The sequence below is a fragment of the Eumetopias jubatus genome, unplaced genomic scaffold (assembly GCF_037043125.1).
Source record: "Eumetopias jubatus isolate StellerSeaLion01/CBP00866 unplaced genomic scaffold, mEumJub1_p1.0 scaffold_16, whole genome shotgun sequence".
In the NCBI taxonomy this organism is placed as follows: domain Eukaryota; kingdom Metazoa; phylum Chordata; class Mammalia; order Carnivora; family Otariidae; genus Eumetopias; species Eumetopias jubatus.
The window spans coordinates 84313320-84329729 of NW_028274822.1; the positions used below are offsets into that span (position 1 = coordinate 84313320).

Consider the following 16410-nt stretch of genomic DNA (forward strand, 5'->3'; position numbering starts at 1 on the left):
TGCGCTCCTTGCTCAGCAGGGAGCCTGCTTCTCCCTCTGCCTGCCACTCCTCCTGCTTGTGCTTTCTCTCTCTGTCAAATAAAATCTTAAAAAAAATAAAATAAAAAAATAAAAACTTTATTTCATACAGGTGTGTATATCCTTTACTTGACCATGTGTGGTTATAAAACTAACACTGATAGTTTTAACTAGTTATATAAAATGTAGGAGTTTTTGTTGTTACTGTTTCTTTTTTTTTTTAAGATTTATTTGAGAGTGAGAGAGAGAAAGTGAGCATGTGTCGGGGAGAGGGTGGTGGCCAGAGGGAGAGGGAGAAGCAGACTCCCTGCTGAGCAGGGAGCCTGATGCAGGCTGATCCCAGGACCCTGAGATCATGACCTGAGCCAGAGTCAGATGCTTAACTGACTGAGCCACTCAGGCACCCCCCCTTTAAGATTTTATTTGTTTATTTGAGAGAGAGATTATTATTGTTTTAATGTTATTTATTCTTTAATTTCAGCCTCCTTGCATATGGGTATAAGTCAGCCTTTCTGTTTTTATCCAGCTGGATTGTAGTTTAGGATAGTTAAAATGAAGATTATCTGTAGGAAATTCGTAATGTAATTGTTGGTATCCGTAATCTGCTAAGCTGTTCTGAAAGGTTGGGGCAAATCTAATTTGTTCAGAAATAGTAGTCATAGTTTTTCTGTTCCCAGCTCTTGGGAAAGTGTTTGATTCATCTCTGTTCATTTTTGTATTCCTCCTAACATCTCACCTTGCTCATCCCATTCCAGTCTTAGCTCATTCAATGTTTTGGAACTGTTTGTATGGATGGGAAGTCTGTCTTTGGACCATTTATACTAGTTCCTAGATGCTTTTGGGGTTTTATAAGTGTACCCCATGTTTTAGATCCTCAACTCAATACATTCTGGATCTTTATAGAAAAAATAATTATAAAAGTTTAGTATCAGAAATTTACTTTTTTCTTCTCAGGAAAATAATCTTTATTAAGATAATAGTTTGTATCTGGTAGTGGTCCCATTTTCTAAGAGAGGGAATAAGAAAATGTGACATTTTCCTTCTTGTGTTTGGACATTATTCTGGTTTCTGAGCAGAAATGAAACTAGCTTACCAATTTTTATAACTTTTAATTGTAGAGAAGTTGACAAGTGAGATTCAAAGTCGGGAAAATAAATGCATGGCTATGTATAAGAAGCTGAGCAGGTGGCCAGAGTGCAATGCCCTTTCCAGGCGCCTCTTATTGAAAAAGTGAGTAGATGCTTCTTTTTGGACCATGAGACTGGAGTGGGGCTCTCAGGTGTCACTACTGAATTTTTTTTTTTTTAATCTGTTGTCTTTTATATTGCCTGGGCATAAATCTTTTAGTATTGTGTGTCCTAGGTATTTTTAAAAGTTTTTGATGAACCTTTATCTTTTGGTAAAGAGGTATAATGGAACTTATGCCGCAAGGGTGCTGAGTGTTACATCTTCAGAATGAATGCTAAAAATCATTGATTTGTTAAATTCAGTATTGGTCTAAAAGAAACATGTCCCTCCCTTATCCCCCCGCCCCCCCATTTTGGGGAAGTGCTAACGTGGGAATTTTCTGTTAAGAATATTAGTTTTCTGGACCTGGTTATTTCATTGAAGGAAATAATTGTTTCTTAAAAGTTTTTTACTTTTTTTTTCTTCAAAAGTTTTTTTGCTTTGAAAATGCCTTTGGAGTTGTCCTTTTAGGGTGGCAGAGGAAACTCAGAGGGAGGGGTGGGCTTTTCCTAGTAAAGACTAAAATGTAACCTAGAAAATAAGTTGAGTATCATGGTTCCTAGGGCAGACTTGTCACAACTTGGGTTTAATCCTTTGTGCATCATTCAATCTGATTTTAGCTCAGATGACTGGCAGTTCTATCTGACTTATTTCGATTCTGTCTTTCGACTGATTGAAGACGCCTGGACTCCTCCTGCTGAAGGTGAACAGTAAGTTGACTCCTTTCCTGAGTTACAGTGGCACTTTTTAGCATGGTGTAGCCAAAGGATTTCTTTGGAAGCCTAATAGAATTCTTTTTTGGTCTCAATAGTGTATCCCTTTCAAAGAAGATTTTTCATTTATTTAAAATTACAAAATAAATATATGTTCATTGTAAAAAATCTTAAACTAGTGCAGAAATGTATGGTGTGAAAGTGTTAGTTCCTAGTCTTACCATCCCAGAAATAACATTTTTTTCCTTTTTCCAATTTTATTGAGGTATAATTGACTCAGAGATAATTCTTTTTTTTTTTTTTTTAAGTAATCTCTGTGCCCATGATCTTTGAACCCATGATCGAGTCGCATGCCCTGCCAATTGAGCCAGCCAGGTGCCCCCAGAGATAACTCTTGATGGCAGTTTAGAGTCTTTTCTTCCAGATTTATTTCTTTCGATATACTAACTTAATTCTCATTATTTAACATAAAAATGCAGTCATATTAGACATAATGGTTTGCAACTTAGTATTTTCTCCCTTAAAATATATCTTGGATATCTTGAGCATCTTCCATATATGGTACATATGGACTCGTTTCATTCTTTGTAGTGACTTAAGAGAACTCCACTTTAGAGATGTACGGTAACTCATTTAACCTGTGCCCCATTGATAGACTGATGGACACTTGGATTGTTGCTGGTTTCCTTTTTTTTTTCTCTGCTATTCTAGACAAAAACACAAACATAAATGGGATCTTTTTAAAAAGGAAACCGGATTTAAGATGGTGATGAGCTGATGCTTACTTTGTAATATTAACTGAGTCATCTAACTTTTCTCAGTCTTCATTCTTTAAGCAATAAAGTAAAATTTACTTAGATTTTTTAATTAGGCAATATTTTACGTATATAAAGTTATCCTTTTTTTTTTTTTTTTTAAGACAGCGGTAGAGATCATTAGTCATAGTGCAGTAATGAGATGCCAGAACTGGGCGCAGTCCTCTGCCACGTTGTCAGAATGTGCTCCTGTATTATCTTATAATTATCAGTGCTTTTTATTTTTTGTTTCTTTAAGTCAGTTTGGCTTCACTTTTAAGTTTTAGGATGGACAAGAGAGGTACAAAATACCTTTCTCCATGTGTTTTATACTTAGCTCTTTAGAAGGAGAAGTGCATTGTTCTGCAGAAGAAGCTGTGAAGTTTATAGAAGATCGGATAACAGAAGAATCTAAAAGTTCCCGCCATCTCCGAGGACCACATCTTGCTAAACTGGAACTGATTAGACGTTTAAGATGCCAAGGTTTTAATGATGAGTACAAACTGGGTAAGAACCCTTAATATTATTTGGGAACCTTGGAGAAGATACAGGAATCAGCTCCATACCCAAGTGCAGTATTCATTCTCTGAGGTCTACGATGAAGTCATGTTTGGGAAGCAGACATCTTCATAACCTGAAAATACTTACTCATGAATGGATTACTGATACCATTAGCCCTCAGTCATATCTTCAACTCAACATTAGCATCTCTTCCTGTTCCACCAGAGTCTTTCTCAGGCATTCTTTTTTGACCCAACATTAATGTCAAAATCAATTTCAAAGTAAAATAACCAGTTTCATGAAAGTTTCAAGATTTCATGAAGTGGATGAAAGGTTTCTTGAAAGTCTGCTTCAAGCCCTCACAAAACCATTGATGAAAGAACATCTGGCAGAGTTAGAACAATTAACAGTTAAGAGAAAATTTATAAGGACAATGACAAGATAGGAGAAAAACATGATTTGGGTAGTAGTGCACGAAGAGAGGCTTTCGGGAAAGTTGATGAAGCCCTTCGATGTTTTTTGAAAATGTTTCTTTTTGAGCTTACTTCATAAGAAATGAAGGATGCCGGGCGCCTGGGTGGCTCAGTTGGTTAAGCGACTGCCTTCGGCTCAGGCCATGATCCCGGAGTCCCGGGATCGAATCCCGCATCGGGCTCCCTGCTCGGCAGGGAGCCTGCTTCTCCCTGTCACCCTCCCCCCTCTCATGTACTCTCTCTCTCTCATTCTCACTCTCTCAAATAAATAAATCTTTAAAAAAAAAAAAAAATGAAGGATGCCATATTGTGCTAGTTCACAGTTTTGTTGGAAAAATGGCACCCTTCCCCTCAGAAAGTAATTCTTTGCTCATACTAAGAATTAGCTTATAGTTTAGTTATACCCTAAATTTTGTTAAGTTTAAGTTAATAAACTTAATTTTTTAGTTTCATTTTTTAAAGATAAAGCTCCAAAGAAACCTTTTCTCCCCCTACTTATCATTATGGAAGTTTAGTTCTCGTTAAAAGTTGATCAGGGGGCGCCTGGGTGGCTCAGTTGTTAAGCGTCTGCCTTCGGCTCAGGTCATGGTCCCAGGGTCCTGGGATCGAGCCCCACATCGGGCTCCCTGCTCCGCGGGAAGCCTGCTTCTCCCTCTCCCACTCCCACTCCCCCTGCTTGTGTTCCCTCTCTTGCTGTGTCTCTCTCTGTCAAATAGATAAATAAAATCTTTAAAAAAAAAATTTGATCAGAAGGGTCTTGTTTAGGCACCAGTTGTCCTGAGATGATGAGCACTTCCAGTTTCTAAAACCTATCTTAGATCGTCTCTGTTCATTTTAATCATCTAACTAATGCTCTTTGCAGCTTATTCTGAAATTAACTGTGGGCTTCTCTCATTCCCTTTGTAGAGTTTTCACAACCAGTTTTTGAATTCCATGTTGACTTTTTTAGGTCTACTTCAGAAACCTTAGTCTCTGTTAGTTCCAGAATTGCAAATGAAAATTTTCGTTTGAGCCTCAGCAAAATGTTAAGATAGATCCCAAAGAATTGCTTCTTTCCAGAGCTGGAACTAAAAGCATTTGGATCTGTGTTGGCACTTGCTATGTCCATCTCCTGTCTTCCTCTTCCTTCTTACCAGCCTGTGGATTAGAAATTTGTGAGTTTGGTTAGTCTCCACAATTTTTTTTTTTTTTTTTTGAAGTAAACTCTACCAGCAACATGGGGTGCCAACTTACAGTCCCAAGATCAAGAGTCACATGCTCTACCAACTGAGCCAGTCGGGTGCCCCTCCACAAATTTTTTTTTTTTTTAAGATTTTATTTATTTATTTGAGAGAGAGCGCGAGCAGGGGGAGGGACAGAAGGAGAGGGAGAGCAGACTCCCCGTGGAGCAGGGAGCCCAACGCAGGGCTCAATCCCAGGACCTTGGGATCATGACTTGAACCTAAGGCAGATGCTTAACCCACTGAAGCCACCCAGGCGTCCCCACAAATTTTTTTTTACCCAGAGCAGTGATTCTTAGTGTCTTGGATCGGAGTCTTTTTTGAGAATCTGATGAAAGCCATGGACTTTTGTTCCTAGAAATGTGAACAGAAACCAACACCTAAAATCTTACAGAAACTCTTGGTTCAGTTTGAGAGCATTTTATTTTTTTATTTTAGTTTTTGTTTTTAAAATTGTTTTGTTTTTAATTTGAGGAAAAACAAAAGGCACTGGTAGCTTCTGCAGATCCAGGTTTGAATTTTCCATAGTGAGTGATCTTGTTGGGAGTTATTGGCTTGTGACTCTTCCCATTTATTTTCTCTTCTGTTAGTGTGCCTGTTAAACATTCCCTTTAATTTAGTTAACATTTAATACTTGTTAAGTAGTTTAAGAACTGTGGAAAGAAGCATGTTTGTTTAATGTTTGTATATAAACTTCAGTCTCAATTTAAACTTTAATGAAAACTTTTTAGCTATTTAAACTTTAATTAATGAAAAGCGTCACATTTCCGAAGCGTAGTAACAAGTAAACTGAGTTTGTAAGATTCAGCTCCTTTTTAAAGTATTTGTTTAAATGGGCAAGCCATCCTGCAGCCCTCATTGTCATTCTCATTCAAGCATTCAAGCAAAATTTTATTTTTTATTTTTTTAAATATTTTATTATTTGAGAGAGAGAGAGCATAAGCTGGGAGAAGGGGCAGAGGGAGAAGCAGACTTCCCACTGAGCAGGGAGCCCGATGGAGGGTGCAGGATCGTGAGATCATGACCTGAGCCAAAGGCAGACCCTTAACTGACTGAACACCATCAAGCAAAATTTTAATTTAATGGAAATAAATGTTTTTCAAATCAGACCTCTTAAATTAGAATTTGCTTCCACTCTTGAATTAATTTAGTGATTTCTTTTTTTCTCTCTCTTAGGTGATCCAGAAGAATTAATGTTCCAGTATTTCAAAAAGTTTGGGGATAAACCTTGTTGTTTTACAGACCTCAAGGTGTTTGTTGACCTCTTGCCTGCTACACAGTGTACAAAAGTAAGTACAGTTCAGAGTTCTGTTGGGTGCCTGTATTTACTGTAACTAGGTTAAATTTGTGTGTGAGAGTGGTGAACACGAGATGCCAAGGTCAAGGACTCCAGGCGCTATCAGATTAAGATATGATTTCTTGTTAAATTAAGCCACCAAGAGAATAAGCCTCTGATGGGTAATTGGATTGTCTTTGTGTTTTATGGTGTGTTTTTGTTTTGTTTTTTTACATGTAGTTGTAAGAGAAATATAATACAGAGAGCTCTGTATACCCCATTCCCATTTTGCCCCATTGATAACATCTTGCATAACTATAGTATAATATCATAACTAGGAAATTGACATTGATACAATTCACTGACTGTATCCAGATTTCATGAGTTTTACATCTGTGTGTGTATGTGTGGTATGTTACATGTGTATTTAGTGCAGTATGTAGTGCATGTGGATTCAGTGACCCCCACCAGCTTCAAGATACAGAACAGTTCCACCACCAGGATCCCATGCGCTACCCCTTTTTACCTAAGGCCATTTCCCTGCACCTTCCCCTTTCCCTGTCTCTGTCCCCTAGCAATCACTACTATGGTTTCTATTTGTGTAATTTTGTCATTTTAAGAATGTTATGTAATAGAATCATATTACGTGTAACTTTTTGAGATTGACTTTTTTCCTCCCTCAGCATAATTCCCTGGAGCTTCATCCATGTTACATGTTTCAATAGTTCATTCTTTTGTATTGCTGAATAGTATTCTGTGGTATGGATGTGCCACCATTTCTTTAAGTTGTTGAAGGACATCCAGTTTCCTGTTTGGGGCTGTTACAGATAGAGCTGCTGTGGACATTTGTGTGTGGGTTTTTTTGTGTGAACTTAAATCTTAATTTCTCTGAAAAAAATGCCCCAGTAGTGTAATGATAGCTACATGTTTAGGGTTTTGTTTTTGTTTTTTTTCTTTAAAGAAATGGCCAAACTTTCACAGTGGCCATTTCATTTTAAATTCCTGTTAGCAGTGAATGAGTGATCCAGTTTCTCTGCATCTTCATCAGCATTTAGTGTTGTCACTATTTTTTATTTTAGCCATTCTGGCAGGTACATAGTGATATTTTATAGTGGTTTTAATGTGCATTTCCCTAATGGTTAATGATGTTGAACATCTTCTCGTGTGCTTATTTATTTGCCAGCTTTATATTCTCAGTGAAATGTGTTTCTGTCTTTTGCTCCCTTTCTAGATTGTTTGCTTTACATCTTGTTCAAGGTGTTTGCTTTACATCTTGAGTTTTGAGAGTTTAGATATTCTAGATACAACTCCTTTGTCAGATTTGTGGTTTCACATATTTTCTCCCAGTCTGTGCTTGTCTTTTCATCCTTTAATAGGATCCTTTGCAGAGCAAGATTTTACATTTTGATCCATTTATTTTGGAATAATTTTAGATTTACCAGAAAGTCACAAAGATGGTACAGAAAGTTACACCATACTTTTAACCCTTGCTTGTTAATATCTTAATTACCATGGTACATTTGTCAAAACTAAGAAACCAACATTGGTGCATTACTATTAACTAACCCCTAGATTTTATTTACATTTCTCCAGTTTTCCCATTAATGTCCTTTTTCTGTGCTGTGATCTAATCCAGAGTACCACATTGTAGTTAGTGGTCATATATTGGGAGTTTTTGATGTGAATGAACCAACGTAAATCTATTACATAATGAGATGGAGAACCATATCTTTAGACTCCTCATCCACAGCAACATGTATTGGGTCAGATTGCTCACCCATTGCTGGGAACTTCATACCCTGTTCCACATTAAAGGTTTGTAGCATTTAGTCCAGAGTGTCCTTGGTAATGGGCAGCTGGAGTACTCTACCAATTGGAAGAACAGTGTATTTGGGGTAGGATAAGAGCACCATATAAAGAAACAGTGGCATGTATAAAAGAAGGTCTGGGGCTTTGATCAGTTTTACTCATAAATACCTCTGTAAATAGTGAAGGTTGCAATGAAGCCTTCCTATCACAGGGTTACCACCACCTGTTATTCCAGAATGCCTTCTGTCACCTCCATAGTGGAGGTGACTAGAGTATTTGGTGGTCATATCTTCAGTCCACCGGGCTTGATACTTGGCAGTCTTGAGGTGACGTATCTAGGGCAGATGGAGTAGTGCATTCCCAAACTGGTAAGTAGCCAGTGGTCTCTGTTGGTTCTGAAATGACTGTCACCATTCACTTTTGTTTAGTAAAGCTATTCTTGGAGTGCTGTACTTACAGGGCTCAGGCCAAGTTTTAGATTTTCCAGATTAATTGCTGCATATCCAGAAAAAGGGTTCTGGGTTGTAGGAGGACTTGAAAGCATAGGAAAGAGAAATGGTTAAGTGGAAGAGAGGTTTGGTCTGGTGAGGACACAGTCCTTCCTTTCTCATAATTGAAAAGCTCCCGTACAAAAGGGGAATGAGAATTGGGATCAGCAAGAAGTTGTTACAGGGAGTTCAAAATTTGGCCAGTGAAAAAAAGATCTTTCTAGTAGTTAGATTCTCTAAAAATATCGTGTGTGAGTTTCATGTTACTAGAGAGATTTAAGCAGAATCTAGAACCACGTTGAAGAGATTCCTTCAGTTGTGTTGCACATATTATGTACTAAGTGCTAAGATATGGAACAATTGATCATGTCTTCCATTGCTTCCCATCTTAGAAGTTGCATCAAATAATGGGGCTGCATTAAAGGAACACTTAAATTACCTTCAGCTGAGATTCACAAGGGTTTGTTAATGTGTATCTAGTACAAGCAGCTCTACTGTATTAGTACGTTTGAAAGTCTTAGGTCATCTCATGTGACCTCATACAGTAATAATCTATTGAGAGGAACCCTCTAGAAATGCTGGAATACTAGCAGTGATAGGTAGTCGTTGTTTTGTGAGACAAAGGGTTTAAAGCTGTTGCAATGAGTTTTGTAGTCCCACGTAAATTTTTCATCGAGAGGGGTCATTTTGCTGCCACAACTTTTTAAATGTAGGATGACTTCAGTAGCTAAAAATTCTGCCACTCAGCAGTGCGTTTGTCAGAGGATTGCAAGCCATTCAAGTAGGTTTCAAGCTGATAGCTGTAGTCCCGGTCTTTTGACACTGGGACTGGCCCCTACGAGTAGGTCACTGAATCCAGTTATCCTGAAGTGGCTCACCCAGAGTGATGTTTTTATCTTTTGATTTCCTTTGCCTTGGGGTTTTAAGCTAAACAGATGATTCCAGTTTTTAAAGAAGCTTTTTGCATAGCAGTAAAACTGTACAGACTAGAATAAAGAATGAACGTATTGTTTCATGACAAAACCTATCTGAAAGATTCTTCAACATTCCCTGAAGAAGGCCTTAATATTAAGCATCACTAATAAATAAAATAGCTAACAAGAATGGAACAGCGGGCAGTAGAAACTATATAGGCATTTAATAAAAAAAATGAAAACCAGTGCTTCAGTTTCTTTGTTGCAAATGGTTATCTGATCATCATAATTAAAATTCATACAATTGGAGACAAATTGAAGCAAAATTGTTACAGATGTGAAACTGCATGAGTGGGGTTTTCTTTTTAATTTTTATTTTTGTCAAAAAATTACATGGATAAAGTTGAAGAAGCCAAATGGTACTATAAGGCTTCTATTGAGAAACAGTAGCAGCTCTTTGCCACCCTCACCCTGGTCTGGCTCTCTACAGCCAGATCACTTTCAACTCCTAACTGTCTTCTGTGATTTACCTCTGTATTTCTAAATTACAGATTTGTATAGCTGTTAGTTTATTTTTACAGTTACAGTCTTCATCTGTCGGAGCGCTTTTGTGGAACGAGGATCATCTCGTTTACAACATCCCACTTCTCTCCTTGAGTACTTGCCCCCCAGTTTAGTTTAGTGTTTATTCAGAATTTATATTTTTATGACCAAAGGCTGAAGCACTTTGTATATGGAGATTACCTTTCTTGCACAGCTTACTTTCTCAGATTTAATATTTTTTTGATTCACCCCAATCTGACAGAACCATAAAAGTATAAAATTCTCTTAGTGTAGTCTAAAACATGAGGTGATCATCTGTTTCATTCTCCCCCAAACCTTCTCCATCCTCCTGCCCCTCACCACTCACCTCAGAAATACTTTTTTTTTTTTTTAAGATTTTATTTATTTATTTGACAGAGAGAGACACAGCGAGAGAGGGAACACAAACAGCGGGAGTGGGAGAGGGAGAAGCAGGCTTCCCGCGGAGCAGGGAGCCCGATGCGGGGCTCAGTCCCAGGACTGTGGGTTCATGACCTGAGGCGAAGGCAAATGCTTAACGACTGAGCCAGCCAGGCGCCCCAGAAATACTTTTTTTTTTAAAGATTTTATTTATTTATTTGAGAGAGAGAGAGGAGAGGGAGAAGCAGACTCCCCAGTGAGGAGGGAGCCCGACATGGTGCTTGATCCCAGGACCCTGGGATCATGACCTAAGCTGAAGGCAGACGCTTAACCGACTGAGCCACCCAGGCGCCCCTCAGAAATACTTTTCATAGAACCTGTTTGCCACCCTTGTGTTTGGGGTCTCAAACATTTGGGCATGTGACATTCTGGGATCTGGTTGGGAGTAGGGGGAGGGGGCCAGGGCACTCATCACTGAATAACTGAGTTTCACTTGATCCTCTTTTTTTTTTTTTTTTTTAAGCTAACACAGAGGTTTTATCCATTTATTTTAATTCCAGTATATTGTATATACAGTGTTAAATGAGTTTCAGATGTACAATATAATGATTCAGCATTTCTGTCTGGTACTCAGTGCTCATCATGATAAGTGTACTCTTTAATCCCCATCATCTGTTCCACCCACCCCCCACCCAACTCTCCTCTGGTAACCGTGTTTGTTCTCTATAGGTAAGAGTCTGTTTCTTGGTTTGCCAAATTTCCCCCCCTTTGCTCATTTGTTTTGTTTCTTAAATTCCACATATGAGTGAAATCATGGTGTTTGTCTTTCTGTGACTTATTTCACCTAGCATTATACTCTTTAGCTCATTGATGTTGTTGTAAATGGCAAGATTTCATTCCTTTTTTGGCTGAATAATACTCCAGTGTGTGTACGGGTGCACACGCGTTTGTGTGTATACACTACATTTTCTTTATCCATTCATCTATTAATGGATACTTGGACTGCTTCTATAATTTGGCTATTGTAAATAATGCTGCAGTAAACATAGGGGTGCACGTATCCCTTTGAATTGGTGTTTTCGTATTCTTTGGGTGGATACCTAGTAGTGTGATAACTGGATCATATGGTAGGTGAGGATGTGGAGTAAAAGGAACCCTTGTGCAGTGTTGGTGGGAATGCAAGCTGTGTAGCCACTGTGGAAAACAGTATGGAGCTTCCTCAAACAATTAAAAATAGCAGTTTAGGGGTACCTGGGTGGCTCAGTCGTTAGGCGTCTGCCTTTGGCTCAGGTCATGATCCCAGGGTCTTGGGATTGAGCCCTGCGTTGGGCTCCCTGCTCCGCGGGAAGCCTGCTTCTCCCTCTCCCACTCCCCCTGCTTGTGTTCCCTCTCTTGCTGTGTCTCTCTCTGTCAGATATAAATAAATAAATACAAACAAACAAACAAACAAAAACACCATTTCTAGCTATGCCTGATATCCCTGAGTCTACAGTGCCTCTGGTTCAGCTTCTCCTTGCGAGTAAAACTGCAGGCTTCTGCTGGGTTTGGGAAGTCAGTCTGTGAGCTAGGGGAGGGGTCAAACTTCTTAGATGGAATTTAACCAATTCTTCTGTTCCGTCCTACCAACACTTGAGCTTTCTAGTGCCCTGAATTTCTGCCTTCCAAGATTCTGTGGCTGGAATAGACTCGAGGCCCCTTGTGTATGTTAGCTTTCTGCCCTGAGCGTGTAGGTTAGCACTTAACACCTGTCCTTTATGCTTTTTATCTTTGAAATCTTCTTAATGTTTATCTGCTGTCATCTTTTCACATGTTCTTGATCCTTGTGGTTTGATTCTTTGTCGTCATCTTAATAAGATTTTGGCAGTGAGGAATAAGCCTGTGTTTAATAATGTGTAATGGAAACGGTACATTTTTTTAAATTCTTATGAATTTAAAGAATTAAAAATGTTTTATTTATTTTAAAAGATTTTATTTATTTGAGAGAGTGAGAAAGAGAGAGCATGAGTGGGGTGAAGGGCAGAGGGAGAAGCAGACTCCCTGCTGAACACGATCCCAGAAGTCTGGGATCATGACCCAAGCTGAAGGCAGATGCATAACCGACTGAGCCACTCAGGCGCCCTGAATTAAAAACAGTTTAATGCAAGATGTTACCATTGGGAGAAACTGGATGAGAAGGGTACATGGGATCTCTCTGGATGATTTCTTAACAACTGCATGTGAATCTGTAATTATCTCAAAATAAAACTTTAATTAAAAAATCATTTAAGGCCACTGACATAACTATTCCTCTCAATGTGTCTTATTTTGTTTAAGAATTTACTTGTATATCAGTTGTAATTGTAGGTTTGTTTTTTGTAATCTGCTCTTTTTATAGTCTAAACTTTTCATTGTCATTTCATATATTATGTTGATGTGGAATAATTTATGAAACATTTTCACAATTCTTTTAATCTTTTAGTTAGTATAGTACCCAGTATTGACAGGTTACTTGTGGCCAGCATTGGATGAGTATGCATGCCATTTTCATTGGCCTTTTACCAGCATTGTGTGCTGTTAGAAACTTTTTTGTTTTAGTAATTTTGGTAAATAGAAAACGTCTTGGGATGCCTGGGTGGCTCAGTCATTAAGAGTCTGCCTTCAGCTCAGTTGGGATCGAGGCCTGCATCGGGCTCCCTGCTCTGCGGGAAGCCTGCTTCTCCCTCTCCCACTCCCCCTGCTTGTGTTCCCTGTCTCGCCATCTCTCTCTCTGTCAAATAAATAAAATCTTTTTTTCTTTTTAAAGATTTTATTTATTTATTTATTTGAGAGAGCGAGAATGAGAGAGAGAGAGAGAGAAAGAGAGAGCGCACATGAGAAGGGCGAGGGTCAGAGGGAGAAGCAGACTCCCTGCTGAGCAGGGAGCCTGATGCGGGACTTGATCCTGGGACTCCAGGATCGTGACCTGAGCCGAAGGCAGACGCTTAACCAACTGAGCCACCCGGACGCCCCTAAATAAAATCTTAAAAAAAAAAAAAAGTCTTTTTCTCAATCATTTCAACGTTTGTTAATTATGGCCTACCAAAGATGCGTTCTGTTTTGAGATCTGTGCTCCTTTTTTCTACATTGCAGTTTATTAATCAGTTACTTGGAGTTGTTCCTTTGTCGACACCAACTGAGGATAAGCTGGCATTGCCCGCGGACATCAGAGCTCTGCAGCAGCATCTGTGTGTGGTGCAGCTGACGAGGTTGCTTGGCTTGTACCACACTATGGATAAAAGTCAGAAACTGAATGTGGTCAGAGAACTCATGTTAAGGTACCAGCATGGACTAGAATTTGGTGAGCATTCTTTCAAAATGTGTAATAGTTGCCTGATTTGCTAAGTTTTAGTCCATTTTTGTTGTTTTTTGTTGTTGTTGTTGTTGTTGTTTTACCACCACTCAGAGCACCTTGTTTTAATGAATTTGGCAAGGAGAAATTTTGTCAGGTGGGAAGAGTGTTCACATGTAAAACCTTTCTTAAGTTTGGAGCTTTAAATAATTATAGTTGTCCATATTCTTGATTGAGCTAACTCTATTACACTGGGGCTCATATGAATTACATGGAGTTTATGGTTAATTGTGACATTTTCTGCTTATAGGCCTTAGTATTTTAATATATAGACTGAAATTGAACAAAATGAATGTTGTAAATTATGAGGTAAATGTTTAGTTTAGAAGTAGATGATCTTTTTGCTAGATATATGTGATAAAGTGTAAATTATGTGACGAGATAATGTCAGTGTTTCTCTAACTGTATTCTAAATCATTAGGTGAAGTAAAGAGCGTACTATTACTTTAGTTGTACATGGCCCTTGGCTTCTGTTCTTCTCTTTACCTGAAACCTTCCAAATCTTGCTGCTCTCCCTTTTGGGGCCATTGCAGATACCACCTTTGTTCTGGAACTCTTTCTTCTTTTCCAGCTGAGTGTGGCCTTAAACCTTCTTTTGAATCCTTTGATTCATGGCTTATATTTTTCTTCTGGTATTTACACGACTCTTACTACTTTCATTTCCTCTTTTTATCTTCTCCCTCCTGTCACTTTCCTGCTTTAAAAAACTCCTTTGGGGCAGTGTTAGTTGAACAAATGTTAAAATACAAATATGGGATTTTTTCCCTACAGGGAAATCCTGTTTGAAAACCGAATTGCAGTTTTCAGACTATTACTGTCTCCTTGCTGTCCATGTGCTTATTGATATATGGAGAGAAACAGGTAAGGAAGAGTAATTTCAGTTTAACTTTACGCTTTGCTTTTATTGATTATAAATCCTGAGACTGATTATATAATCCAAGAATTTGATTTATGCTTTTAGGTTTTTCCTCCTTGCCCTTCTCCAGGGTGCTTCTAGAAGAACCCTTCTCCAGATATCCCCCTCTCTGTAATCAGGATAGTCTTAAATCAGTGCACATCTGTTCTGTATTTTTTAAATTTTGTTAAATTGAAGTATAGTTGACACACATTACATTAATTTCGAGTGTACAACATGGTGATTCGACAATTCTGTACATCATGCTATGCTCACCACAAATGTAGCCACCATCTCTCACCATACACCGCTGTTACAATACCATTGACTATATTTCCTATGCTGTGCCTTTCATCCCTTATTCATTCCATGACTGGAAGTTTGCACCTCCCACTCCTCTTTTTGCCACCCCCACCCCTCCTGACAACCACCAGTTCTCTGTATTTATAGGTCTGTGTCTGCTTTTTTGTTTGTTCATTTTATTTTTTAGATTACACATATAAGTGAAATCATATGGTATTTGTCTTTCTCTGTCCAGCTTATTTCACTTAGCATAATACCCTCTAGGTCCATCCATGTTGTTGGAAATGGCAAAATATTCTTTTTTATGGCTGAATAATATTCGTGTGTGTGTGTACCACATCTTCTTTATCCATTCATCTATTGATGGACACTTGGTTTGCTTCCATATCCTGGCTGTTGTAAATAATGCTGCAGTAAACATAGGGGTGCGTGTATCTTTTTGAGTTAATATTTTCATTTTCTTTTGGTAAATAGTAATAGAATTACTGAATCATATATTTCTATTTTTAATTTTTTGAGAAACCTCCATACTGTTTTCCACAATGGCTGCACCAATTTATATTCCCACCAGCAGTGCATGAGGGATCCTTTCTCTCCACATCCTTGTCAATACATGTTATTTCTTGTTTTTTGTTCTGTTTTTAAACATTTCTAAATAGTGAATAATGACAAAGTTGCAACAATTAAAATATAGAGAAACTGATTCAGAGATAGATGTATAGGCCCATGAAATGGAGTAGCCCTTTTTGTTCACTTAAAAAATGTTTAGGAGATGCACTCTTTTTGGAATATAATTGTAATTAACCTATTTAGGACAGAAATACAATATATGCTGAAGGAAGCATCATATATCATTGAGCAAGAAAAGGATGATTCAGCAGATGGTATTGAGATTACCTTTTCTTTAGGTCTCACTCCTGACATTTTCTTTTATTAGCAGTTTTTTTGGGGAAAAAAATAGGTACTTATTGCATATTATTCACGAGAATAAACTACACAAGAAACAAAGGCCTGGGGAGACAGTACTGTGCATGATGGACACAAGACCTGTCCTCGGGATCATTTCATGGACCACTTGATTTTGATACCATCATCCTCATGCTTAAAATCCTTCAGAGGTGCCCTACTTTCCTGAGGATAAAGGCCAACCTCTTTAGGATAGTTTACAATGCTCTTTATAATCTAGCCTCTGCCTGTATCTCCAAATTCTTAGGTACTTACAGCCTAAATCTGCTGTTTTTTTGTTTGCTAGTATTAGTGAACATCATGTGCCTCTCTTTGAAATAACTTTCTTCCTTCCTTCATCTAACTTTTACTCAAACGGTACCTCTGACAAGCCTGTCTTGATTTCACCCCCCTCCCCCACTGCAGATTTTATGCCCCTTCTCAACTTTTGTAGGACGTTGTGTGTACCCCTGTGCTAGTACTTGTTATACTGTATTGTACTGGAGATGGGGGTGAAATCCTTTT

The 16410-nt window shown here is 38.3% G+C and overlaps 1 protein-coding gene across 1 annotated transcript in view; it reads left to right on the forward strand.

Moving 5' to 3' along the window:
• The window catches only part of NAA25 (N-alpha-acetyltransferase 25, NatB auxiliary subunit), a 73495-nt gene that overhangs the window by 25336 nt on the left and 31749 nt on the right, over positions 1-16410 (forward strand). The window contains exons 8-13 of the mRNA XM_028116639.2: positions 1137-1248; positions 1866-1955; positions 3090-3259; positions 6123-6235; positions 13484-13691; positions 14514-14603. Of these exons, the coding sequence (XP_027972440.1) occupies positions 1137-1248; positions 1866-1955; positions 3090-3259; positions 6123-6235; positions 13484-13691; positions 14514-14603 (783 nt within the window). The remainder of the gene's footprint in view (positions 1-1136; positions 1249-1865; positions 1956-3089; positions 3260-6122; positions 6236-13483; positions 13692-14513; positions 14604-16410) is intronic.